General features: G+C 50.2%; 1 protein-coding gene across 8 annotated transcripts in view; it reads left to right on the top strand.

Moving 5' to 3' along the window:
• RNF216 (ring finger protein 216) overlaps positions 1 to 26657 on the top strand; it is a 776933-nt gene that overhangs the window by 481631 nt on the left and 268645 nt on the right. For all 8 annotated transcript variants that reach the window (XM_086940659.1, XM_086940658.1, XM_086940657.1 and 5 more), the window contains one exon: positions 13434 to 13512. In XM_086940659.1, coding sequence (XP_086796785.1) covers positions 13434 to 13512 — 79 coding nt within the window. The remainder of the gene's footprint in view (positions 1 to 13433; positions 13513 to 26657) is intronic.

The raw sequence follows: 26657 nt of genomic DNA on the forward strand, positions 1-26657 counted from the left end.
GTGTCCCCGATTGATGACCTGGTGGCGTTCCATGACGTCCTTTTAAGGGGCGCTGCGAAGTTGGGCATATCCCTGACGGTGCCTACTCCGAAGACTTCAGTCATTTTTGAGACATTGCATCAAAAACACCTGTCTCGTCCTCTCCTACCTCTGGTGCCGGGCCTGGAGGAACCGGCTATGGCCCTGTTTCTCACCCCTGCGGTGACGAGGGCGGCTCCATCGAGGTTGCTGAAGAAGTACCGGGCTCCCGATTCGGACCCGGCCTGTCTGAGAACGGAACCCCCTCCTGACTCTGTCATTGTGACGGCGGCCCGCAAGCAACATGCCACCACTCCGTCCTCCACGGTTCCCCCGGATAAGGAGTCCAGGTGGATGGATTCGGCGGGGAGGAAAGTCTGTGGAACTTTCGCTACCTCCATGAAAGCTGCGAGTGCCACGGCGCAGTTGGGCCGATACGACCGCGCCCTCTGGGACTCCCTCGAGCGGTTTGCTGAGCATTTACCTCGGGAGAAGCGTGAGGACTTCATGGAAGTGCTGAATGAGGGGATGCTGGTGGCGAACCAGATTATCAGCGCTGCGGCGGACTCTTCCCTGTTGGCTGCTCACGGATTTTGCCACGGAGTCAACCAACGACGCCACGCATGGCTCCGGCTTACGTCCCTGAAACCGGACGCACAGCAGAGGGTGGCCAACCTACCATTCTCCGGTGAGACCCTCTTCGGGAAGCATGCGGACGATGAGATGGCCCACATGAAGGCGGAGGCCGAGATGCTAACGGCTGTGGGCCTGGAGAAGCCTAAAGAGACCAAGAAGACGTACCGCCCTTTCCAACGGCGGTTCGGCGGGCAAGGCCGAGGACGAGGCCAGGCTTCGGGACAATCGCAACAGCAACACCAGTTCCGTAAGCCGTTCCAGAAGCGCCAGAAGGGCAGAGGAGGCCAGCAGTCGGCCCCGGCGCCCAAGGGCCAGGCTGGGTCTAGGCCCTAGGAACCTACTTCCCCCGGATCTGTTACCCACTCCGGTAGGGGGAAGCATTCAATTTTTTCTGGCAGAGTGGAGAAAAATTACTCAGGACAAGTGGGTGCTGAATATTGTTTGCAATGGATACAGTCTTCGGTTCACCAGCCCTCCTCCAGCAATTCCCCCGGTCAGCTCGCAGTTTCAGCTGCGCGAGCTTCAGGCGGAAGCGGATATCCTGTTGAGGAAAAGGGCGATAGAAGACGTACCTCTGCCTCAGAGAGGAAGAGGTCTGTACTCCAGGTTCTTTCTGGTTCGCAAGAAGGACAAGAACGAGTTCAGGCCCATTCTGGACTTGCGGCAGGCAAACAAATGGATTCGCAGGGAAAAGTTTTGCATGCTGTCGTTGCATCAGATTTACCCTCAGTTGCAACAGGGAGACTGGCTATGCGCTATAGACCTACAGGATGCTTACTTCCATGTGCCCATTGCACACAAACACAGGAAGTTCCTGCGGTTCCAAGTCGGCAAAAATCACTATCAATACACAGTACTCCCATTCGGACTGAAGTCTGCGCCGAGAACATTCTCGAAGTGCATGGCGGTGGTAGCAGCACACCTGAGGAAGAACAAGGTGTTCGTCTACCCGTACCTGGACGATTGGTTGATCAAGGCATCCTCCTTCTCGGAAGCGCGAGCACACTTCCAGAAGACGTGCGTTCTCTTGAACAAGCTGGGGCTGCACATCAACATGGCCAAGTCTGTGCTGACTCCGGTCCAATGCATACAGTACTTGGGAGCCTCCATCAATACGCTGTCAGCAAGCGTGTCTCCTTCGGAAGAGCGACGATTATCACTCCTTCGGAAGGCTCAGGCTCTTATGACAACTCCATCTACAACAGTGAGGACGGTGTCTTCTCTACTGGGCTCGATGGCCTCTTGTATCTTCCTGACGCCACACGCACGGCTGCACATGAGACCGCTGCAGGAGTGCTTGGAGGACCAGTGGGATCAGAGGAAAGGATCTTGGGACGACAAGATTCGACTGTCGCTGCATGCTCTTCAGTCTCTGAAGTGGTGGTGTTCGGCGGAGAATCTCCTCAGAGGGGTTCCCTTTCACAAGGACATTCCCACGCAGACTGTCGTGACGGATGCTTCTCTCCTGGGATGGGGAGCGCATTCCAGGACTCTACAGATTCAAGGAACTTGGTCGCCAATGGAGGCCACGTATCGCATCAATTTCCTGGAACTCAGGGCTGTTCACTTGGCACTGAAGGCCTTTCTTTCGTCTTTCCAGACCAACTCTCTGCTTGTACAGACGGACAATACCACCACGATGTATTACCTCAACAAGCAGGGGGGCTCGAGATCACGCACTCTGTCACAGGAGGCGCAGGCGATCTGGCACTGGCTCCTAGCCAGAGGACAGACGATAACGGCCACCCATCTACCAGGTGTGCAGAATGTTCAGGCAGACGCACTGAGCAGACTGGTTCAGGAAAACCACAAATGGGTCATAAACGACGAAGTACTAGGAGAAGTCTTCGCAAGGTGGGGAACTCCAGACGTAGATTTGTTCGCCACCGCCGAAAACAGCAAGTGCAGAAACTTCGCCTCCAGGTACTTCCAGCAAGGGACGCTGGGGAATGCGTTATGGATCAACTGGACGAACGGCTTTCTGTACGCCTTTCCTCCCATTCCCCTGATTCCGGCAGTGCTCATCAAGCTGGCCCATTCCAGGGCTCGGATGATACTCATTGCCCCGGAGTGGCCCAGGCAGTGGTGGTTCACGGACCTACTTCACCGGTCTCTCCTTCCTCACATTCGGTTGCCGTGCAGGGGGACGGATGTTACACCCCAACCTCTCGTCTTTGAGTTTGGCAGCATGGCTCCTGAGATAGTGCAATATGGCCATCTGAATCTGCCCGATGATTGCATGGACATACTGAAGGAGTCTAAGAGACCTTCCACTCGGACTTCATATGCTTACAAGTGGAAGAGGTTTTGTATCTGGTGCCAGTCTAAGAACCATGATCCTACGACCTGTAAGGAAGATGTCATCCTTCCTTACCTTTTACATTTGGCGCAGTCTGGCCTTAATGTTCATTCCATTAAGGTTCATCTTGCTGCATTGACTGCCTACAGGAAATGCCCTTCACAGACTTCCTTTTTCCAGATCCCTGTGATCAAAGACTTTCTGGAAGGATTGAAGAAAGTATTCCCTCCTGTCAGACTTCCTTCGCCTTCGCCTTCATGGGAATTGAATGTGGTGCTGTCTAGAACCTATTCATAAGGCTTCGTTGCAGCACCTGTCCTGGAAGGCGGCGTTCCTCGTGGCCATTACATCGGCCCGCAGGGTGAGTGAAATTCAGGCGTTGTGTTGTACTGAACCTTATACTGTGTTTCATGCTGCTAAGGTTGTTATGCGTACTCACCCTAAATTTCTTCCCAAGGTTATTTCTGATTTTCATGTCAACCAGACCATAACTTTGCCTACGTTTTTTCAGAACCCTTCATCCCCAGCGGAGAGGTCTCTCCATTCCCTGGATGTTAGAAGGGTGTTGAAATTTTATCTGGATAAAACCAAAGATATTTGTAGGTCTGACCAGTTGTTCATCAATTATGGATCGGTCAGGACGGGTCTTGCGACCTCTAAGCAGTCCATCTCTAGGTGGATTGTGTCCTGCATACAATTATGTTACCAAAAGGCTAATAAGACCTTAGGAGGGAAGCCTAAGGCTCATTCCACCAGGGGCAAAGCTGCCACAACGGCTCTGCTCCGTAACGTGCCAATCGCTGAAATCTGCAAGGCAGCCACTTGGAAGTCGGTTCATACCTTTGCTAAGCATTACTGCCTGGACACTGACGCCAGGGCAGACGCTCAGGTTGGACAGGCTTCGCTGCGGAATTTGTTCGCACAGTAGTGGCGTTCTGTATTTATTCTCCACCGCCGCTTTGGTGTGGGGATGGGCTTGCCATTTTATTCACTAGATTATGACTATACACAGAGATCCCCTACTACAGAAGGAGTCGTTTCTGTCCTGTAACTCCAGTTCTGTAGTAGGGGTATCTCTGTTATAGTCATAAGCGCCGCCCTCCTCCCCGGTGGAGATATTTGATCATGTACGGAATGCGGCAGGTCTGGCGTGCTTCGCCTTCAAAAAGAACTGAAAGTAGAGGGACCTGCTATGCATTCTGGGATACTGGGAGAAGTTCTGGAAAGTTCTCTTAAAGGCACAGTATCCTATTTAAGCCACATAATGGCAGCCTATGGGACTTGTCTGTCCCTACCTTCCTCTCTATCATTCCAGAGTCTTTGACTGGGGGAGGCAAGTTTCTCTATGGTAGTAACTGGCAGGCTGTATTATGTGTAGTGTTTTTTTGGTGGAATTTCTAGTTGGAAGTACTGGATAGTGTAGCCTGTGGATATAGGCTGCATTATTTGTCTTTAAATTCTCTCTTAAGTATCTTTGCAGTTTCTGCATTATTTTGACAACTTAAGAGATTATTTTTGATTGCCGGGGTCCACGCACATGGGCGGGACTATTCACTAGATTATGACTATAACAGAGATACCCCTACTACAGAACTGGAGTTACAGGACAGAAACTACTCCATCCCTCTCCTTTCCCCAACCGGAGCACATAGTGGTGACTGATGCGTCCCTCCTGGGATGGGGAGGCCACATGGGAGAGGTGGGGATCAGAGGCCTTTAGTCTCTTGCGGAGTCCCGGCTCCATATCAACCGTCTGGAGCTGCTGGCGAACCGGCTTGCACTGAAGGCATTCCTTCCCTCTGTCCGGGGAAGTGTAGTGCAGGTGTTCTCGGGCAACAACACTGCCATGTGGTATTGCAACAAACCGGGCTGGGTGGTGCCCTGGACCCTATGTCAGGAGGCTCTGCGCCTCTGGACATGGATTGAACATCACGGCATTATCTTGGTGGTTCAACGCCTGGCGGGTTCTCTGAACGCCAGGGTTGACAAACTCAGCCGCCAGTGCATGATGGATCACAAATGGCGCCTGAACTCGGACGTTGCGCAAGGTCTCTTTCAGCAGTGGGTAGGGCCTTGGTTAGATCTATTAGTCAGGCGCGACCGGGCCCAAGTCATTCTTGTGGCTCCGGACTGGGCTCCAAGAGTACGGTATCCCGAGCTACTCAGTATGAACATCGATCCCCCTATCCGTCTGCCTCTTCGGGGGGATGTTCTATCACAGCAGCAGGGGACGGTCCTCCACCAGAACCTGTCCAGCCTCCACCTCCATGCGTGGAGATTGAGCGGCGACAGTTGACACTTTTCTATCTTACTCCCGAAGTCTGCAATGTCATTCTGGCAGCCAGGCGTCCCTCCACCAAAATGGTATACGTCTGCAGGTGGAACCGATTTGTGGCATGGTGTGCAGCAAAGGCTGTGGATCCGCTTTCTGCCCCTCTTTCTGAGGTTCTTCTGTTCCTTCTCTCTTTTGCCCAGCATGGCTCTGCTCTGGGCACTATCAAAGGTTATCTTTCGACCATCTCCGCCTTTCTACGGCTTCCAGATCAGCCTTCTTTTTTTTTTTTTAGGTCCCGGGTCATTACTACCTGTACGCTTCATAATGCCTCAGTGGGACTTTAATCTTGTCTTGACTTTTCTGATGTGCACTCCCTAGTTTGAGCCTCTGCATAACTGTCCCTTATGTCTTCCCACTCTAAAGACGGCCTTCCTGGTTGCTGTCACCTCTGCCAGGAGAGTAAGTGAGCTCCAGGCCCTTTCTTCCAAACCTACTTTGCTTTCTGTTCATCCGTACAAGGTGGTTTTAAGGACCCGTCCTTCTTTCTTGCCAAGGGTTGTTACGCCCTTCCACATCGGGCAGACCATCACTTTGCCCACCTACTTTTCCCCTTTGCATCATTCCAGGGAAGAGGAGAGGCTCCACCGCCAAGAAGGAGCCTCCTGTGGGGTTGCGTGCCCATTTGACCAGAGCAACTGCAGCCACTACTGCCTTGGGACGCGGCGTTCCCTTGCAGGACATTTGTCAGGCGCTGCACACGTTTACCAAGCACTACTGCCTTGACGGTGAGGTCCGGAGAGACGGCTTCTTTGGCTGTTCTGTGCTGCGTGACTTTTTGGTGTAATCTTGTTTGCAGACCCACCACCGGGGTTGGTATTGCTGGTGTATCTATTCTAAGGTAAGGAATCTATCACTAACGTGTCTCTTTCAGATGCACAAGTTACTTCATGTTTAACGATATATCTGTAAGAGATATTAGTTAGTGATAGATTCCTTACCGCCCCACCCTTCCTCCCCGTTCTGCGAACTGATTATTAGGTTTAAGGTCATCCCCTTTTAGGGCCCTAGTTTTATGCTATGGTCAGTATCTTCCATGGCTCTGCGTTTTGGCGCGGAAAGTCCTGTACAGAACTGACGACAGCGAGCATGGGTGGTGCCTAAGTAGTCTCCCTGACTTCATCCCGCTGCACAAAGCCACCTACCGACGCGCAGGGGTACTGCTAAGCAGAAAACTTTCCGGATCCAGTCTGGCGCCTGAGGAATATTTTAAGGTAAGGAATCTATCACTAACTAATGTCTCTTAGAGATATATCGTTACACAAGTAGTAACTTGTGCATTTGTGAAAAGGGGCTTAGACACGCCCATTACTTAGTTTTCGTTGGCTTTGTCACTCTCATTGGCTTGCTTTCTATTCATTGGGCACTGTGGGCTTTCCTTCCTCTTCTTGAGTTTGCCACTCCTCGGAAGCATAGACTCATTACTTGTATCCTTTCCTTCAACTGCTTACTTTTCAGGCACTATTTTTTCTTTTTGTTTAAGCACTCAATGAAAATGTATGTATTTTACGGCTGTTTGCTTTGTGTACTTCTCTGCCCCCCTTCCTTTCGCCATGATCGGCGTTGCCCTTACCCGTGTCATTCTCCACGCACCACCATGTTGCTCTCGCTCTCTTGCGCTTCTTCCACCCCATTGTTGCTCTCGCTTTCTTGTGATTCTCCCACCCCATTGTTACTCCCTCACTTAGATGCTTTTCTCTCTCTCTCTCGTGGTCCTTCCCCCTTGGCACCCCTCTCTACAGTGCTGCTCCACCCACCTGCCTGCTCCCCTCCCTTCCACCCGCCGTCTTTTATTCATTCGGTCATACATTTATTTATTTTGGCAAAGATCCAAGTAGGAATTTGCTTCTGGCCCTTCTGTAGAGCATTTGTGCTGCTTTTTAGGTCTCGCCTTTACCATTCCGAAGGAATGGGAAATGGGGAGAATTCAAGTCGGCTATTTTCTCTTCAAACCAAAGGGCTTTCAGCCCCGCGGTTTTCATGCAGTGCCCGTGAACCACGTGATAACATGCACGCACATTCAGGGCCAGCCAGCCCAGCACATCAAAGGGCTTCTCCTCCCCTAATTATTCATGGCCGGCTGCAGGCCGGCCGTACTTTCAGTTTCCCGACCGGCTTCTCCTCACCTAATTAGGGGAGGAGAAGCCCTTTGATGTGCTTCACACCAACGTGCCTCAGTCATTCCTCTTGTTTGTATTTGCTTCCAGACTCCGATCTGCTCATGTGCACAAGACGCTTTACACATTACACTCATCTGCCTGAAGTGGGAGTTTTAAACAAGCAAAGCTGGTCCTTCTGTACTTGCAGTTTCACTTCTAATGTGTGTTGTTATTTATCATGATTTTTAGCTGAGGTGTATCACGCTCGTTCATGAGTTTGATCTCTTCATACTGTGAAATGTTTTCTAAGTTGTTTTTGATTGTCTTACCGCTGGAGGTCTCCCTGTGCTACATTTAGCCTCTGACACATGCAACGCCACGCAGCCACGCAACGCCACGCAGCCACGCAACGCCACTCAACCATGCAACGCCACTCAACCATGCAACGCCACTCACCTACGCAACGCCACTCACCTACGCAACGCCACACATCTACGCAACGCCACACATCTACGCAACGCCACACATCTACGCAACGCCACTCAACTACGCAACGCCACTCAACTACGCAACGCCACTCAACTACGCAACGCCACTCAACTACGCAACGCCACTCAACGCCACTCAACTACGCAACGCCACGCAACGCCACTCAACTACGCAACGCCACTCAACTACGCAACGCCACGCAACTACGCAACGCCACGCAACTACGCAACGCCACGCAACTACGCAACGCCACGCAACTACGCAACGCCACTCAACTACGCAACGCCACGCAACTACGCAACGCCACGCAACGCCACTCAACTACGCAACGCCACTCAACTCAACTACGCAACGCCACTCAACTCAACTACGCAACGCCACTCAACTCAACTACGCAACGCCACTCAACTACGCAACGCCATGCAACTACGCAACGCCATGCAACTACGCAACGCCACTCAACTACGCAACGCCACGCAACTACGCAACGCCACGCAACGCCACTCAACTACGCAACGCCACTCAACTCAACTACGCAACGCCACGCAACTACGCAACGCCACTCAACTACGCAACGCCACGCAACTACGCAACGCCACGCAACGCCACTCAACTACGCAACGCCACTCAACTCAACTACGCAACGCCACTCAACTCAACTACGCAACGCCACTCAACTCAACTACGCAACGCCACTCAACTACGCAACGCCATGCAACTACGCAACGCCATGCAACTACGCAACGCCACTCAACTACGCAACGCCACGCAACTACGCAACGCCACGCAACGCCACTCAACTACGCAACGCCACTCAACTCAACTACGCAACGCCACTCAACTACGCAACGCCACTCACCTACGCAACGCCACTCATCTACGCAACGCCACTCATCTACGCAACGCCACTCATCTACGCAACGCCACTCAACTACGCAACGCCACGCAACTACGCAACGCCACGCAACTACGCAACGCCACGCAACTACGCAACGCCACGCAACTACGCAACGCCACGCAACTACGCAACGCCACGCAACTACGCAACGCCACGCAACTACGCAACGCCACTCAACTACGCAACGCCACTCAACTACGCAACGCCACTCAACTACGCAACGCCACGCAACTACGCAACGCCACGCAACGCCACTCAACTCAACTACGCAACGCCACTCAACTCAACTACGCAACGCCACTCAACTCAACTACGCAACGCCACTCAACTCAACTACGCAACGCCACTCAACTCAACTACGCAACGCCACTCAACTCAACTACGCAACGCCACTCAACTCAACTACGCAACGCCACGCAACTACGCAACGCCATGCAACTACGCAACGCCACGCAACTACGCAACGCCACGCAACGCCACTCAACTACGCAACGCCACTCAACTCAACTACGCAAAGCCACTCAACTACGCAACGCCACTCACCTACGCAACGCCACTCACCTACGCAACGCCACTCATCTACGCAACGCCACTCATCTACGCAACGCCACTCATCTACGCAACGCCACTCATCTACGCAACGCCACTCATCTACGCAACGCCACGCATCTACGCAACGCCACGCAACTACGCAACGCCACGCAACTACGCAACGCCACGCAACTACGCAACGCCACGCAACTACGCAACGCCACGCAACTACGCAACGCCACTCAACTACGCAACGCCACTCAACTACGCAACGCCACTCAACTACGCAACGCCACTCAACTACGCAACGCCACTCCACTACGCAACGCCACGCAACGCCACTCAACTACGCAACGCCACTCATCTACGCAACGCCACTCATCTACGCAACGCCACACATCTACGCAACGCCACACATCTACGCAACGCCACACATCTACGCAACGCCACTCAACTACGCAACGCCACTCAACGCCACGCAACTACGCAACGCCACGCAACTACGCAACGCCACGCAACTACGCAACGCCACTCAACTACGCAACGCCACTCAACTACGCAACGCCACTCAACTACGCAACGCCACGCAGCTACGCAACGCCACTCAACTACGCAACGCCACTCAACTACGCAACGCCACTCAACGCCACGCAACTACGCAACGCCACTCAACTACGCAACGCCACGCAACTACGCAACGCCACTCAACTACGCAACGCCACTCAACTACGCAACGCCACTCAACTACGCAACGCCACGCAACTACGCAACGCCACGCCACTCAACTACGCAACGCCACTCAACTACGCAACGCCACTCACCTACGCAACGCCACTCATCTACGCAACGCCACTCATCTACGCAACGCCACTCATCTACGCTACGCCACTCATCTACGCTACGCCACTCATCTACGCAACGCCACTCAACTACGCAACGCCACTCAACTACGCAACGCCACTCAACTACGCAACGCCACTCAACTACGCAACGCCACTCAACTACGCAACGCCACTCAACTACGCAACGCCACGCAACTACGCAACGCCACGCAACTACGCAACGCCACGCAACTACGCAACGCCACTCAACTACGCAACGCCACTCAACTACGCAACGCCACTCAACTACGCAACGCCACTCAACTACGCAACGCCACTCAACTACGCAACGCCACTCAACTACGCAACGCCACTCAACTACGCAACGCCACTCAACTACGCAACGCCACACATCTACGCAACGCCACTCAACTACGCAACGCCACTCAACTACGCAACGCCACTCAACTACGCAACGCCACTCAACTACGCAACGCCACTCAACTACGCAACGCCACGCAACTATGCAACACCACGCAACTACGCAACGCCACTCAACGCCACGCAACTACGCAACGCCACGCAACTACGCAACGCCACGCAACTACGCAACGCCACTCAACTACGCAACGCCACTCAACTACGCAACGCCACGCCACTCAACTACGCAACGCCACTCAACTACGCAACGCCACTCACCTACGCAACGCCACTCATCTACGCTACGCCACTCATCTACGCTACGCCACTCATCTACGCAACGCCACTCATCTACGCAACGCCACTCAACTACGCAACGCCACTCAACTACGCAACGCCACTCAACTACGCAACGCCACTCAACTACGCCACGCCACTACGCAACGCCACGCAACTACGCAACGCCACGCAACTACGCAACGCCACGCAACTACGCAACGCCACGCAACTACGCAACGCCACTCAACTACGCAACGCCACTCATCTACGCAACGCCACTCATCTACGCAACGCCACTCATCTACGCAACGCCACACAACTACGCAACGCCACACAACTACGCAACGCCACTCAACTACGCAACGCCACTCAACTACGCAACGCCACTCAACTACGCAACGCCACTCAACTACGCAACGCCACGCAACTACGCAACGCCACGCAACTACGCAACGCCACTCAACTACGCAACGCCACGCAACTACGCAACGCCACGCCACTCAACTACGCAACGCCACTCAACTACGCAACGCCACTCACCTACGCAACGCCACTCATCTACGCAACGCCACTCATCTACGCTACGCCACTCATCTACGCAACGCCACTCAACTACGCAACGCCACTCAACTACGCAACGCCACTCAACTACGCAACGCCACTCAACTACGCAACGCCACTCAACTACGCAACGCCACTCAACTACGCAACGCCACTCAACTACGCAACGCCACTCAACTACGCAACGCCACTCAACTACGCAACGCCACTCAACTACGCAACGCCACTCAACTACGCAACGCCACGCAACTACGCAACGCCACTCAACTACGCAACGCCACTCACCTACGCAACGCCACTCACCTACGCAACGCCACTCACCTACGCAACGCCACTCATCTACGCAACGCCACTCATCTACGCAACGCCACTCATCTACGCTACGCCACTCATCTACGCTACGCCACTCATCTACGCTACGCCACTCATCTACGCTACGCCACTCATCTACGCTACGCCACTCATCTACGCTACGCCACTCATCTACGCAACGCCACTCAACTACGCAACGCCACTCAACTACGCAACGCCACTCAACTACGCAACGCCACTCAACTACGCAACGCCACTCAACTACGCAACGCCACTCAACTACGCAACGCCACTCAACTACGCAACGCCACTCAACTACGCAACGCCACTCAACTACGCAACGCCACTCAACTACGCAACGCCACTCAACTACGCAACGCCACTCAACTACGCAACGCCACTCAACTACGCAACGCCACTCAACTACGCAACGCCACTCAACTACGCAACGCCACTCAACTACGCAACGCCACTCAACTACGCAACGCCACTCAACTACGCAACGCCACTCAACTACGCAACGCCACTCAACTACGCAACGCCACTCAACTACGCAACGCCACTCAACTACGCAACGCCACTCAACTACGCAACGCCACTCACGCACGCAACGCCACTCACACACACAACGCCACTCACACACACAACGCCACTCGCACACGAAAAACCACTCACGTTGCCAATAGGTCTCGCAGTACGACAGTTGGAGCCATTACAATTGCAAATAACAATGCCTTTCACTTTGGTTATCATTTTAAATACATAAAGGGCTTTGTCATTTACAAAACCAATAGCTCCAACTTTCCTACTGCGAGACCTATTGGCAACGCCAGTGCTTGTTTTATTTTTTGTTTACCAATTAATCTTGACTCAGTAAATTAAAATAAAATGGCACCAGTGGCATTTTGTAGGCATGTATAGGTAAGTAGAGGATTCATGGATACAAAATGACATTGCAGCATCATTGCGCCTTAAAAAAATATATTTTAGCATATAACCTTTTATCTGTGCTGCACAGCATCTCGCTGATGCTGTACAGTGTGGATAAAAGTCATTGGCAAAGCCAATTGGTCCCAAAGGCGAGACCTATTTTCTCTGCCAATACTGGTTTATTGCCTTCAGTATAAGTTTTCCTTTTTCGTGGTCAATCCCCCAAATAAATGTATTAACAGCTATGCACCAGAGGTGTGGTATTCATTCCCAAAAGTTATTAATATGTACTGCGGATGTTTGTAATACTAAACAAGGATGGTCTACAGTAGATATTCAATGTAAACCTCCGGCTATTGATGAATAACACAAAGGGGCACAGACTGCAAAGTTCCACTTTAAGGCCATACTCAGACACGCAAGTCCATGTGCGATACCCAGACCACCATTAACTGATAACTGTTCTACAATAAAATATCCCCTCCAATTAAAACACATCTCTGCACATAAACACCAGTTAATTTCTCTTTCAACCAGTTTGACAAGTGAGATTCCTTCTATAATGCATCTTCCACCATATTTCTAGCCACAGTAGTCCAACTTCTTAGATGGATGTGGTTTAATATGGATGTGGTTTGGATAAGAACCCTCCTCATTTTGCATTTTTCCTGTATTTTTCGCAGTATCCGCAGGGGGTCTGATGCATTGTACTCTTCATTTGCTACAGTTGAGCTTGAGGGTTATAACTTGGCAAATGCAATATTTAGCAGTCGAGAGGGTTGTGACTTTTTTAATCTATTCTCCGTAGGTGTCCTTTGTGCAGTTTTCCTGCAATTCTAGACAAAGATGTGACTCGTTTTAGCTGTCCCAATCCGAGGTGCCGAAAGGTAAGTGACTAAAGATCCTTTGTTGTTTGAAGACAGAACCAAGTGAATATTACGTGTGTGCATGAGTGAAATGTGTAAAGTAAGATTATCTCTACCTTTTCCCTTCAGAGCAAGTCCCATGGACAACATAAGAAATCTGTTGTTTGATCAGCCCATCTGTGCATTCATTTACCTTTTGAAATGATTAATTAAAATCATGCTACTTAATTTCCTGGGCTCTGTCAATGCTGGCTGCTTGTGTTCGAGTGTTATTTTAAGGGTGCTTTTCAGTATGCGGCAATGTGATTAGTGAAGCCTTACTAAGAGGCCTGGGACCTCGTTTACAGAAACAGTGTGCAAATACCACTTGTGGCATTTGTCGATTACCCGCAGCACACAGGAAAACCAATATTGTCTGGTGATGCATTTCTGTATGTGACTTACTATATATGTGTTTGGTGAGGCAACTTGGATGTACATCATGTGTATTGTGTGCCTTCACTCAAACCAGTACCACCAGTGGATAATGCATTGCCTGCGGTGGTAATTGCGTTACTACCTGGAAATCCATTTACCGTAAAATGTACACCCAAAATAATATTTCTGATGCATACGTCTAACCACAAATTCCTCCCTCCGAATATCCCCCATTGGCCAAACTCAATCCAGAGCCTTTTCTGGCATGGGCCCAGTATCGTGCTTTTCCAAGCTGGCACCATACCCTCCCATAAGTGATGGAAGAGAGTCTCTTGTAAGTGCCACTCCTGCGCGCTGACGCCCGTTTCTTTCTGCCTATGCCTTCTGATGCAGATCCGGTGATTAATCTCCAACCTTGTCAGTGTTTCAATGACTTCAAATAGTGTGATTGGGAATGATGTTCCAACCAAAAATGACCGGATCAAGATGTGCCGTGATTTCAGGAAGCGGATGTCGGTCACAAACAGCTGAAGATGTGCTTGGGCCACAGCCATGACTCAGTCATGTGACAAATTTGCCCTACTACATCCAAAGGCGATTAAAGACTAGGAGGTTGGGTACATTGCCAAATAGAGAAGTTGCGGTCTCCATCCATGTCCTGCCCCAAGTTCTGGTCCCGGGGCTTTTCCTGCACCTGCTCCTATTCCCACTAGATATCGTTAGGTAGGCCAAAGTCCAAGTGAAAGAAGAAAAAAGTTAATGTACAGGGATTTCTAGAGCGCACAGCTACTCATCGGAGTGTCCCGGCACTATATGGTCTAGCCAGAGAAATTAGGGTTTACCATAAACGAGGTGAAGTTACACCTGATTACTTTATAGAGGCTTCCCTACATTGGGGCGATCCTGGTTACAGTAGAATAAGAGGCTTTTCCTGTGCCGCAACGGGTCAAACATATTTGGGCTATGAACCCACTGTTCATGCTTGATCCTGGGAGGCTGGTTCTGAGGCTTCTCGGCCTCTTAGCTCCGTACATATTCTTTTTCACTTGTGCCAGGTGGGACTGGTGAGCCACGCAGTCGAACATGAAGTCCTAAGTGGGCCCAATATCAAGGCGGCCTTACTAATACCATTCAGATCTTGGAGGAGACTGGCCAAGACAGCAGTGGTGATTGATTGTTCACAATTTGACCTACAGCAGGCTTGTCTTCATCCCGCACCCAGATCTGAAAGGGGTGATGGGCGCAGTTTTACTTTTTTGTGGAGTGGTCATCTACAAGTGCTGGAGATCAGAGGCCTCAGGCCTGAGTGGAAAGTCAGCTCCACATCGACATGTTGGCGCTATGGCCCATGTGTTAGTTCCTGAAGATTTTCCTGCCATGATAGGAGGATGGTGCAGGATCTCACAGACCGCACTACTGCCATGTTTTACTGCAACAAGGTGGGCAAAGTGGTGTCCTAGGTCCTTTACCAGAAGTCTGCACCTATGGGGGGGGGGGGTGCTGGAATATCAGAACATCTTCCTGATCACCACCGATCTTTCTGGGTCCCTGAATGCCAGATTGGAGGAAATAAGCAAACTTCATTTGGAACATCACGAGGTGGTATCTACATCCCAAGGTGGCGCAGGTTGTATTTGACCAGCAGGGCGAACCCTGGCTACATCTTTGCAGCAATGTTGAACATACAGTTTTAACAGTTTTGGATGACGGATTTGCCTAGAACGGGACATGGGGCTCCTTCATGCCAAACAACTGCTTCTCCTGCCAGAACAAGTGGGCACAATTCATCCTAATTGCCCTGGAATGTGTCAGAGCGGGGTACCCTAACCTTATGAGCATTTTGCTTATTGATTTGTGTACCACTTCGGGAGAACCTTCTGTCTCAGCAACAGGGCAGGGTCCTCCACCTGAACCTCTGTAAATAACTCCTCCATGTGAAGAAATTGAGCTGCGACAATTTGCTGCATTCTATTTACTTTCGGAAGTGGTGGATGTCGTCCTGCTGCCAGATGCCCATGCATGAAATCACCTATACTGGGAGGTGGGACAAATATGTAATGTGGTGTGTTGCCAAAACACTCGCACCTCACAGCCAAAACAGTGAGGCGTCCTTTTGTTTATTTTACATATAGCCCAGAAAGTCTTTACAGTGGGCACTGTAAACGATTATTTGTTGGTCCTTTAGTTTTTCAGTTTTTATTGGACCAGCCATTCTTGTACATATCACTTGTGATGTGGTTTATTAAATATGTGACACACTTCTGCCCTCTAAAACTGTTTGTGATGCTCCATTGGTACCTTACTTGGTCTTGGCAGTCATCATGTGTAGGCTGTTCGAGCCTATGTGTAGTTGCATGCTGTGTCTCCTCACTCAAACTGTCTTCCTCATTGCGATTACATCAGCTTTTCGTGTAAGTGAACTGCATGCAGTTTAAGTGTAACCACTCGACACCACCTTTTTTCCAGACAAATTGGTGCGGAATGCTCAGCCAGCCTGCTTACTGGTAGTTGTGACTCCTTCTACGTTGGTCATTTGATCACTGTCCTCCTCACATCTTGAAAGAGGAGGCAAGGCTCCATCAGCTTGACCACAAAAGGGCTTTACGTTTTTACATTGATCATACCAAGGACCATTGACTGGACAGTCAGCATTTGGTGGAATTTTCTGAAGCAAAGAAGGGGAAGGCTGTGCAGAAGAGGGACTTGTTGACCTGGACAGTCATGCACTTGCCAAGAAGCAACCTACTGTAGTAAAACAGAAGTGGTGCTAGAGCCATGTCTGGAGAAGAGAAAAATCAAGAGTTTTAAACAGATCACCATTTGCCCAATGAGTTTCTGTGTCAAATTAGCAACTTCCTTTTGGCTTAGGGTTGTGGTGTCAGATGATGGGGCGAAATTTTGGGAAGCTTGATTTTGTTTGCTCTCGTGTTTTATGGTGTGTTTGTCCAGAAAACTAGGACCTTGAATGCATGACTAAGCATGATTATCTAATGATATAAAGTGTGGTGTAGCCGTGTATTGATATGTGTAGGGAACACATTCAATAGAAAACTGTGGCTTTCATCTTACATGGTGGGCCTTCAACGTCTTATTGGTCTGTTGTACGAGCTTTTCTGTTGGGTGCCACATGATTTCATTGATTACTCACTTTTGGACCGTGTAGTTTCCCCTTATCTTCTTCACTTTGACCTCCGCTGTAGCCATGGCAATCACCAAAGACTCTTCTTAAAATGGGGATTTTCTTTTCCATCTGACAAGTGCCACGTGCTATACCCATAGTAGTAGCACAATAGACACCATGTCAGGTACAATGGTGGCCATTAGAATTACTATGTCATGGTTAAACTTCATGAGCGATAATCTAACAGGAATAATAACACATATACACCTGTACAAGTAAAGGCCTTGGTTGTGCTCTGCAGTAGTCTGTGCAATGGAACAATCCCAGAATAATACAGGGTCGCACAACGTCAATCTTCGCAGACCACTCTTATTACCTACACCCTTTGTAATAACACCGAAGATGATCTAATTCCCGCTGTAACGGTGTAATTCTGTCCTTGATGCAAATAGGCTCTCAAAGCAGGGCTTGAGGTCGGTGGCTGCTGCCACCCGTTCACAATTGGAGCTAGTGCCATCCATTTACTGCCCTGTGCTGTCTCACTCTCTCACTCGTGAACAAAGCCAGACCCTTGCCACCCCGCCCTGTAGCCATGGTTGGTGCATGCGAATGCCTGGCTCTAGCATAAGGAGATAGTTAGATAATCATGTGAGTGCTCTTTTGTAAATGTGTTGGTGTAACTTCAGTGCATAATCAATACTACAGAGTAGGGTTGTTCCTGAAAAGCTTCCTGCAGCTATAGACTTGAAGTCGCCAAAGTAACTTTTATTTCATGTCTACAGCATAAATTTACCTTTCATCTTTGCAAAGCTTTGATACTTTATATCTAATAGGATCACCTTATGTCTGCTTATCTTCTTTTATGGTTTGCTTATATGTGCAGCACTCTGATATTCAGTCAGGCCATGTTCCTGCTTTGTAAAACCTTTCAAATAAAATAAAAATAAATAGTGTATTGCAGTCATAGCTTATTATAATCTCACGTAAACACTGAAAGGTTTGTTGAGGCTCCTAGACCAAAAGTGAAACTATAATTGGCGATCAGTACAGTTGTATCACTCTTCGTTTAGACCTGCTTAAAGCAACACAGTAAAACAGCTTTGTTGGTCTTTAATTGTCAAGTAAAGTATAAAAAAAGGATATTAAAAAATAGCAGTCCTAAATTAGAGTTATATTGCCTGGTGGGTCTTTATTTGGTACAGCCTCCTCGGCCATGTTTGCAGCCTGATTGGTCGCAGCTCAAGTTTTTGGAAGCTATGAAGCGGGTTCAGGGATTGGATCCTGTTTCTTATAATTCTGTACTTACCTGTAGCAGGTTCTGGGCACAAGTACTTATTTCCTACAATTGGGACTTATAATCATTATTTTACCCAGAGCAAGAGTTGGAAAAGAGAGAAGGCAGGTGAAGGATAAAAGTAGGAATACTATGATAAAGGGGTACACAGGGGGAGAAAAAGAAACTGCAATAGTGAGATAAGGAGACAGGAGGTGGAGGTGATGGAAGAAGCAGGCATGAATCATTAGGCAGCCTCGGTATTCTGCAGCCTTACCATTCTGCCGGTCCCGGAGCGGTCTGTTTATATCAACGTTTCATCCATGCACTATAGAGCAGCTCACACTGGGAACTTGTCCGTACTAGTTATCTGCTGCACTGTACTGCTGACTCGGCTGTAGTGCTACAAGAGGTGCTCTTACCTGTGCGTCTGTTTAGTGACCCTTGTCACTACTGGCAACCTTCGCGGAGCAGCACTTGCGGCCTGTGCTGCACTTGCATGAACTGTGAGCGAGCCCCCTAAATTATGAAAACTCCGGGGATGGGCTGGAGATGAGGGGGTTAAAGGTCATTATTATTATTTTCTCTGGGTCTCTAGGGACATGTAACTTGCAGATGCACAAATTGTTTTAGGAAATGTGTAACAGGCGGATTTCCAAGAAGTGTTAGCCCATTAGCAGGAGAATCTGGAATTTATACCTGAAATACCATCTTCCCCTCTCATCCACTGGGTTGTTTAACCATTGTGGCTTACAAGAAAAACGGCAGAAATTCAAGAACTAAATTGTATTTTACATTTTACCACTCTGTGCTTCGAGAATATGACATGGATCACCAACATATATTTTTCCCTACCAATCTGCACGTTGCATTGTGGAGATTGTAGTTTCGCATTTCAAAGTTTCATTATGGAATCAAAACCCCAGCATGCAAAGGGGTTTTGGCTAAAATGTCAACATTGACTGGAAGTGCAACCCTATTAAGTTTCCAAGGTCCATGCATGATGTGCTGCTCCAATTCAGTTTTTCTTTGAGTTCTGGGACGTGTAGCATTATTTATTCCATTCTAACACAGGACACTATATCCAAATCAGACCCTTCATGGATATCACTTTCGTTCCACCTTCTTCTATGATGAAAGTTTTATCTGATAGAAAATTCTAGCCACAGATACCTTACCATAGAATTATCCTCGGAGGTCAGACTGGATCCGTAAATTTTCTTGTTAGCAGTACGTCTGCGTGCTGTTAGGTAGCATCATTTGGGCCAGCGCGGCGACGGCGACGTCGACGTCGGAATGAACTTATTCTGCGCATATATAGGCGCCACTCGAGCGCGCTGATGCCCGTTCTTTTCTTTCCGTGCCAGTCAGCCCAGATTTAGGAGAGCTACTCCCCGTCTTTTTTTGACTGACCTTTTTCTACTTTTTGTCAAAGTTTTTTTTAGATTCTTCTGCTGTGGCAGGGATGTCCACTAGGAAATCTGGCTTCAAGCCCTGCTGCAATGACAGACTCGCAGCTTGTTTACCTGTGGTGCCTTGAGCGTGACCTTGACGCGAAGACCTGCTCTGACTGCCATTTCAGGCACCCCAAGGTCTTGAGGGAGAGGTCCCTTAGGCTCCTTTCCGCTCTATGTTCTACAGCGTGGCGGTCTCTATTCCGGTCGAGAGGAAGGTCCTGGGATCGGTCGCGGAGCTATCCATCTTCATCAAAGTCGTCTTGGCGTTCAGGTAAGTCCCACAAAAAGAAGAAGAGTAAGAAGTCAAAGAGGTCTTCAACTTCACCCTGACAGTCTAAGTCGTCTGAGATGAGATGAGATGAGACCGCATAGTCATTTAAGGCCTGGCTCCACAGTTTAGCAGGCTTTGCTCCTCACTGAGTTTCTGGGACCTAGAGCGTCCCCCCTCACCCACCCACCCTCAGTGAAGTTTGAGGCTGTGTACCAGCTTGTTCCCGCTGACTTATCTTCAGGCCTGTGGGTTTGGAAGGGGGCCCTACTAGTTCCCTGCTGGAGGGCCCATCCCCGGTGTCAGTCTACCCCCTTGGAGCCACAGAGTGATCCGGACCTGTGCCTTTCTTTCGTACCACCTCTACCTTCTCCAACACCGATATCGATGTAGACGCTCCTGGTGTGATTGGAGCCTTGCACTCCAATCCAAGAAACTCTGTCGCTCCCTTGAGAAGGCCTGGAAAAAAGACCCAAACACCAACACCAGGGATGCCTTAAAAAACGCCACCCGCATACACCACCAATTGATCCGGACTGCCAGGAAAACCGCATTCAAAGACCGACTAGACAAAAACGCCCACAACAGCAAGGAATTATTCAAGTTGTCAAAGAGTTTACCAATCCCACTGCCAACTCCAACGACATCACCCCCTCTCAAACCCTTTGCGACTCACTAGCTTCATTCTTCCACGACAAAATCGCAGACATCCACAACAGCTTCGACGACCAACCCACCCAACCCTCTGCCGTACCTTCACCCCCCTTGAATATCCTTAATGACTGGAACCCAATCACCACTGAGGACACCATCCGCCTAATGAACTCCATCCACTCAGGATCCCCCACAGACCCATATCCTCACCACATCTTCAACAAAGCAGACTCCATCATAGCACCACACCTCCGAGACGTCATCAACTGCTCCCTCAACTCCGGCACCTTCCCAGAAAGCTGGAAACACACCGAACTCAGCGCCCTTCTGAAAAAATCCACAGCTGACCCCACCGAACTCAAAAACTACCGCCCCATCTCGCTCCTTCCATTCCCGGCCAAAGTCATTGAGAAAGCTGTCAACAACCAGCTCGCCGCCTTCCTCGAAGCCAACAAATCCCTCGACTCCTCACAGTCCGGCTTCCGAGCCAAACACAGTACTGAGACCGCACTCATCGCAGCAACAGACGACATCCGAACTCTACTGGACAATGGAGACACAGTCATCCTCCTCGACCTCTCCGCAGCCTTCGACACAGTCTGTCATAACACCCTGTTACAACGACTCAGAAACATCGGAATCCAAGGAAAAGCACTGGAATGGATCACCTCATTCCTTGCCGGAAGAACTCTGAGAGTACGCCTCCCACCATTCAAGTCAGAGGCCACTGAAGTCATTTGTGGCGTGCCACAAGGATCTTCTCTCAGCCCCACCCTCTTCAACGTATACATGAGCCCCCTCGCAACCATCGCACGCCAACACAACCTCAACATCATCTCCTACGCTGATGACACTCAACTGATCCTCTCACTCACCAAAGACCCAAACATCGCCAAAACCAACCTACATGAAGGAATGAAAGAGGTAGCCGAATGGATGAAGCATAGCCGTCTGAAACTGAATTCAGACAAAACAGAAGTCCTTATCTTAGGTACCTCCCCCTCCGCCTGGGACGACACTTGGTGGCCAGAGGCCCTTGGAAAAGCACCCATCCCGACGGATCACACACGGAATCTAGGCGTCATCCTGGATTCCTCACTCTCGATGACCAGACAAGTCAACGCTGTCTCTTCATCTTGCTTCAACACTCTTCGCATGCTCAAAAAAACATTTCGCTGGATCCCCACCGAAACTAGAAAAACGGCCACCCACGCACTGGTTACAAGCCGCCTGGACTACGGAAACACCCTCTACGCCGGTACCACCGCAAAACTTCAGAAAAAACTCCAACGCATCAGCCAGACTCATTTTAGACATCCCGCGTAAAGAACACATTTCTGGTCACCTGAAAAACCTCCACTGGCTCCCCGTCAATAAGAGGATAACTTTCCGCCTCCTCACCCACGCACACAAAGCTCTTTACGAACTTGGACCCGAATGCCTCAATACACGTCTTTCCTGGAACTCACTTCCCTTGCACCTTCGCCTCACTCAAAACCACCTAGCATTCAGAAAGCAACTTAAAACTTGGATATTCGAGAAGTAATTCCCCACCCCTCTTCAAGCGCCTTGAGACCCTCTGGGTATGTATCGCGCTATATAAATATATTGACTTGACTTGACTTGACATGCCTGAGCCCTATTTCTATGGGTTGGGACTTGGGGAGGATTGGAAGGAGCCGCAGGACCCTGAGGAATACCAGCCACTAAAACCCCAATATTGACAAGTGTGAGGATTGGCAGACTAACATCTTGACAGAGGTGCTTCAGCTGTGGGAGACTCCCTCAGAGCTGCTACTCCCTTCTAATAAAGCCCTTACAGAGGTCCTGCTTGGGACCAGGACTAAGTCCAGCACTGGGGCACCAGTGAAAAGGACAATTTCCCGCCGCCATCGCCCCACCATAGAGGACCCCAATTTCCTGACACAGCACCCCATGCAAGAGAGCTTGGTGGTCCAGTTCCACCTCCCATGTAAACCCTGGTGCATTCCCTACCACCTCACCGGAAAGGGATTCCCAGAGGCTGGACACTTTAGGCAAACAAATGTTGTCTTCCACCAGTCTGGCACTGCAGTCCATAAACACCTCGTGACTTTTGGGCTATAACTTCCATGCATGGTGGATTTGGTTGCACATGTCCTGCCCATGGTCTCATCCTCCCGAACCAAGAGTCCAGGATATTCAGGCTATGATACATATGTTTCAGCCTCTACCCTGGGTTTTGATGAGGCTGACTCCGGAGGCTGCTGGGCCTCTTGACCTCCTGCATCCTGGCGGCACTGCATTGGCGGCACTGCCTTTAGCTGGATCGAGTCCTTCCTCTCAGGAAGAAGTCAGAGGGTATTGTTGCGGCCTTTTAAATCGGAGGAAAAACCCCTGTTTTGCGGTGTGCCACAGGGCTCGGCCCTCAGCCCTCTGTTTTTTAACATCTATCTTGCCCCACTGGCCGGCGTGGTGGAGTCCTACGGAGTCAGGGTGGTCTCCTATGCTGATGATACCCAGCTAGTGTTTTCCTTCAGAGACCACTCTGACTCCGCGTTCTCCAACTTCCGCCTGTGCCTCAACAACATCAGTGGTTGGATGTCTGAAAACCATCTAAGACTCAATGCAGACAAAACAGAGGTGCTGTTTTTTAACCAGAAAAACTCCATTCCCTCCTCCTGGTGGTGGCCCACGGCACTCGATCCCGCTCCCTCTCCCGTCCACTCGGCCCGTAACCTGTGTTTCCAGTTTGACGACTCCCTTTCATGCAAGACTCAGATTAAAAAAGTGACCTCTGCCTGCTTCCTGAAGTTGCGCATGATCAGAAAAATCCTCCCCTATCTCCCTCTGGACTCCCGCCGTACAGTTACCCATGCCCTCATCACGTCCCACCTGGATTATGCTAATAGCCTCTATGCTGGAGCTCCCCAATACTTGATTGACCGGCTGCAGATTGTTCAGAATGCGGCGGCGAGGCTGATTGGCAATATTCCCTATCGTCAATCAGTTGCCGCATATCGTAAGGAACTGCACTGGCTACCTGTGGCCAGCCGTATCCAGTTTAAGATCCTCACTCTGACTCACCGAGCCATCAACGATCGCGGACCAAACTACTTGAAAAAACGTGTTTCAATATCCCGCTCCATCAGATCTCTGAGATCCAATGACCTATGCCTTCTGATCTCTCCCCGTTTCAGACTATCCAGAATGGGTGGCAGAGGGTTCAGTGTCATTGCGGCAAAACTATGGAACGCGCTGCCAGTCGATCTTAGATTCTGTCCCTCCGAATCCATCTTCCGGGCCAGACTCAAAACTTGGCTCTTCTCTGGACTCTGATTTACTACGCTACTTCCCCTTCTTGCTCCTTTCCTCTCCTCTGAGACTTAGGTTCTAGCGCCGGGACACCCCTTCGGGGGTAGCTGTGCGCTTTATAAACTACATAAAATAAATAAATAAAAATCCTGCTTCCGACACATACCTGCTTGCATTTGCAGCTCTGTAGTAGTACCTAAAGTTCCAGTGGGGTCAGCATCAGAGGAATCTTTCTGACCTGGTCCAGATCTTGGATGGAACTGAAAGATCTGCAGTGGTGGTTAACAAACTACTAGTGGGTCAGCAGCAGACCCCTCTCCCTTTCCCAACCATATCTCACAGTGGTGCCACACTTCACCCCTGGGATGAGGCGGCCATCTGGAAGAGGTGGAGATCAGTGGACTCTGGTCTCCTGTGGAATCTGGACTCCACATCAACCTTCTGGAGCTCTGGTCGATCCAGCTGGCATTGAAAGCCTTTCTATCCTCCATTAAGGGAAGGCTAGTGGATGTGTTCACAGACGACACCATCAGCATGTGCTACTGCAACAAACAAGATTGGGCTGTGGACCCTTTGTCTAGAGGCTCTGTCCCCCTGAACCTGACAGGAATCTCAGGCCATATCCCTGGTGGCTCAACACCTGGCGGGCTCTCACGCCCTGGCGGACAAACTCAGCTGAAGATGCCGAGAGGATCACCAATGCCGTTTCTGTCTGTAGGTGCAAGATTTCTTTCAGCAGTGGAGAGAGCTTGGGTTAGATCTATTCACCACATCCAAGATTGCACAATGTTAGCACTTCTGTGCGTAGGTGTTTCCAAGGTGGCTCTCACTCGGAGACGCTTTTTGTCTCGAGTTGGGTTCACGCCTCTTGTATGTCTTTCCGCCCATACCACTCCTGCTTAGAGTTCTCATGAAGATCAGGAACGATTGTGCCCAAGTCATCCTTGTGGCTCCAGACTCCGCTCGGAGAGTTTTGTATACTGAACTATTGAGCATGGCCATCTGTCCTCTGATCAGGCTGCCTCTTTGGGAGGATCTTCTGTCGCTGCAGCAGAGGAGGGTTCTCCACCCGAACCTGTCAACTCTCCGCCTTCATGCATGGAGATTGAGCAGTGACAGTTGACAGCTTTTGACCTTCCACCCGAATTCTGCAACGTTATCTTGGCAGCCAGGTGTCCGTCCAGCAAGATGGTATACACCTGCCGCTAGGGCAAATTTGTGGCATGGTGTGCAGAAACACAAATTTACCTTCTTTCTGCTCCTCTTTCTCAGGTCCCCCTCTGAATTCTTTCTCCTGATCCGCAGGGCTTTACTCTGGGCACCTTAAAGGGCTCTCTTTGTGCCTTGTCCGCCTTTCTGTGGGTGCCAGATCAGCCATCCCTTTTCAAATCCCATGTTGTGAATAGGTTGTTTCTCCACCATACAGGGGCGGATCCTCCGCAATGGCGGAGGAGCGTCGCCCCAATGGCTCTGAGCCAGCAGGTGAAAAACAATATGATATTCTATCAGCGTTTTATTGTTCACCTGCTGGCTGATGCAGCATGTGTATGGAGGGGCGGAGACATGGGAGAGGGAGGAGGACCAGTTTGTGCACGTCAAAGTGCACATGTGTGTTTGGCTGGCTGTCTTAGGCCTGCCAAACACACACGCGCATTTAGTTTTCTCCAACATGACTGTATTAAACCACCGGGCTGTAGAAACAACACAGACTCCTGTGCCTGAGCGAGCATCAAACGAGCCCGCTCAGTCCAATCCCAGCACTGCTCTCATAGCATGAGAGCAGTGCAGGGAATGCACAGGGAGTCTGTTATGCTGCCCAAGTGCCTGCTGGGACAAGGAAGAATGACAAGGCGCAACAAGGGAGGCAGCTGAAGCTTAAGGTAAGTTCCTTTGTTTTTCATTATTATTAATCTCCCCCCCCCCCCCTCCCCACCCCACCCAACCCACTCTCCTCCAGCCACTCCACCATATTTTTCCACCTTCACCCTTTATCATGCTTCACTGGGACCTCAATTACGTACGTACATTTTTGATGTGTGCTCCCTTTGAGCCACTACATAACTCCTCTGAGACTCCATACCATCAGAACGGCCTTTTTAATGGCGATAACTTCTGCCTTGGAGGGTCAGTGAGCTTCAGACTTTGTCATCTAAGCTTCCATACCTAACAATCTTTCCAGACAAGCTGGTTCTTTGCACTAGAACTTCCTTTCTGCTGAAAGTTGTCACTTCCTTTCATGTAGGCCAGTCCATTTCCCTACCTTTCTTTTATGATTCTCCACATCCCTGTAAGGAAGAGGAGCGACCCCATCGACTGAACCCAGAAAGAGCATTGTCGTTCTACCTTGACCGCATAAAAGATTGCCGGTTGGACGGCCAACTCTCTGGGGTACATCGGAGCCAAGAGGGGGTAAGGCTGTGCAGAAAAGCGCCATTTCTCAATGGATCATCCTCGGCATTAAAATGATCTATGTACTGGCCTAGAGGCAACCTCGAGGGTTTACCTGCTCATCCCACCAGATCAAAGCCTGCGGCCACTTCGTTTGCAGAGTTCTGGTCCTGGACATCTGCTAGGTAGCAATGCGGGCTTCCCTGCACACGTTAACCAAGCACTACTGCCTGGACAATTGGGTCCATCGGGATCAGCACTTTGTCCGTTCGGTCCTGCTTGACTTTCTAGTGT

This window comes from Lissotriton vulgaris, chromosome 10, assembly GCF_964263255.1.
Source record: "Lissotriton vulgaris chromosome 10, aLisVul1.2, whole genome shotgun sequence".
NCBI lineage: Eukaryota > Metazoa > Chordata > Amphibia > Caudata > Salamandridae > Lissotriton > Lissotriton vulgaris.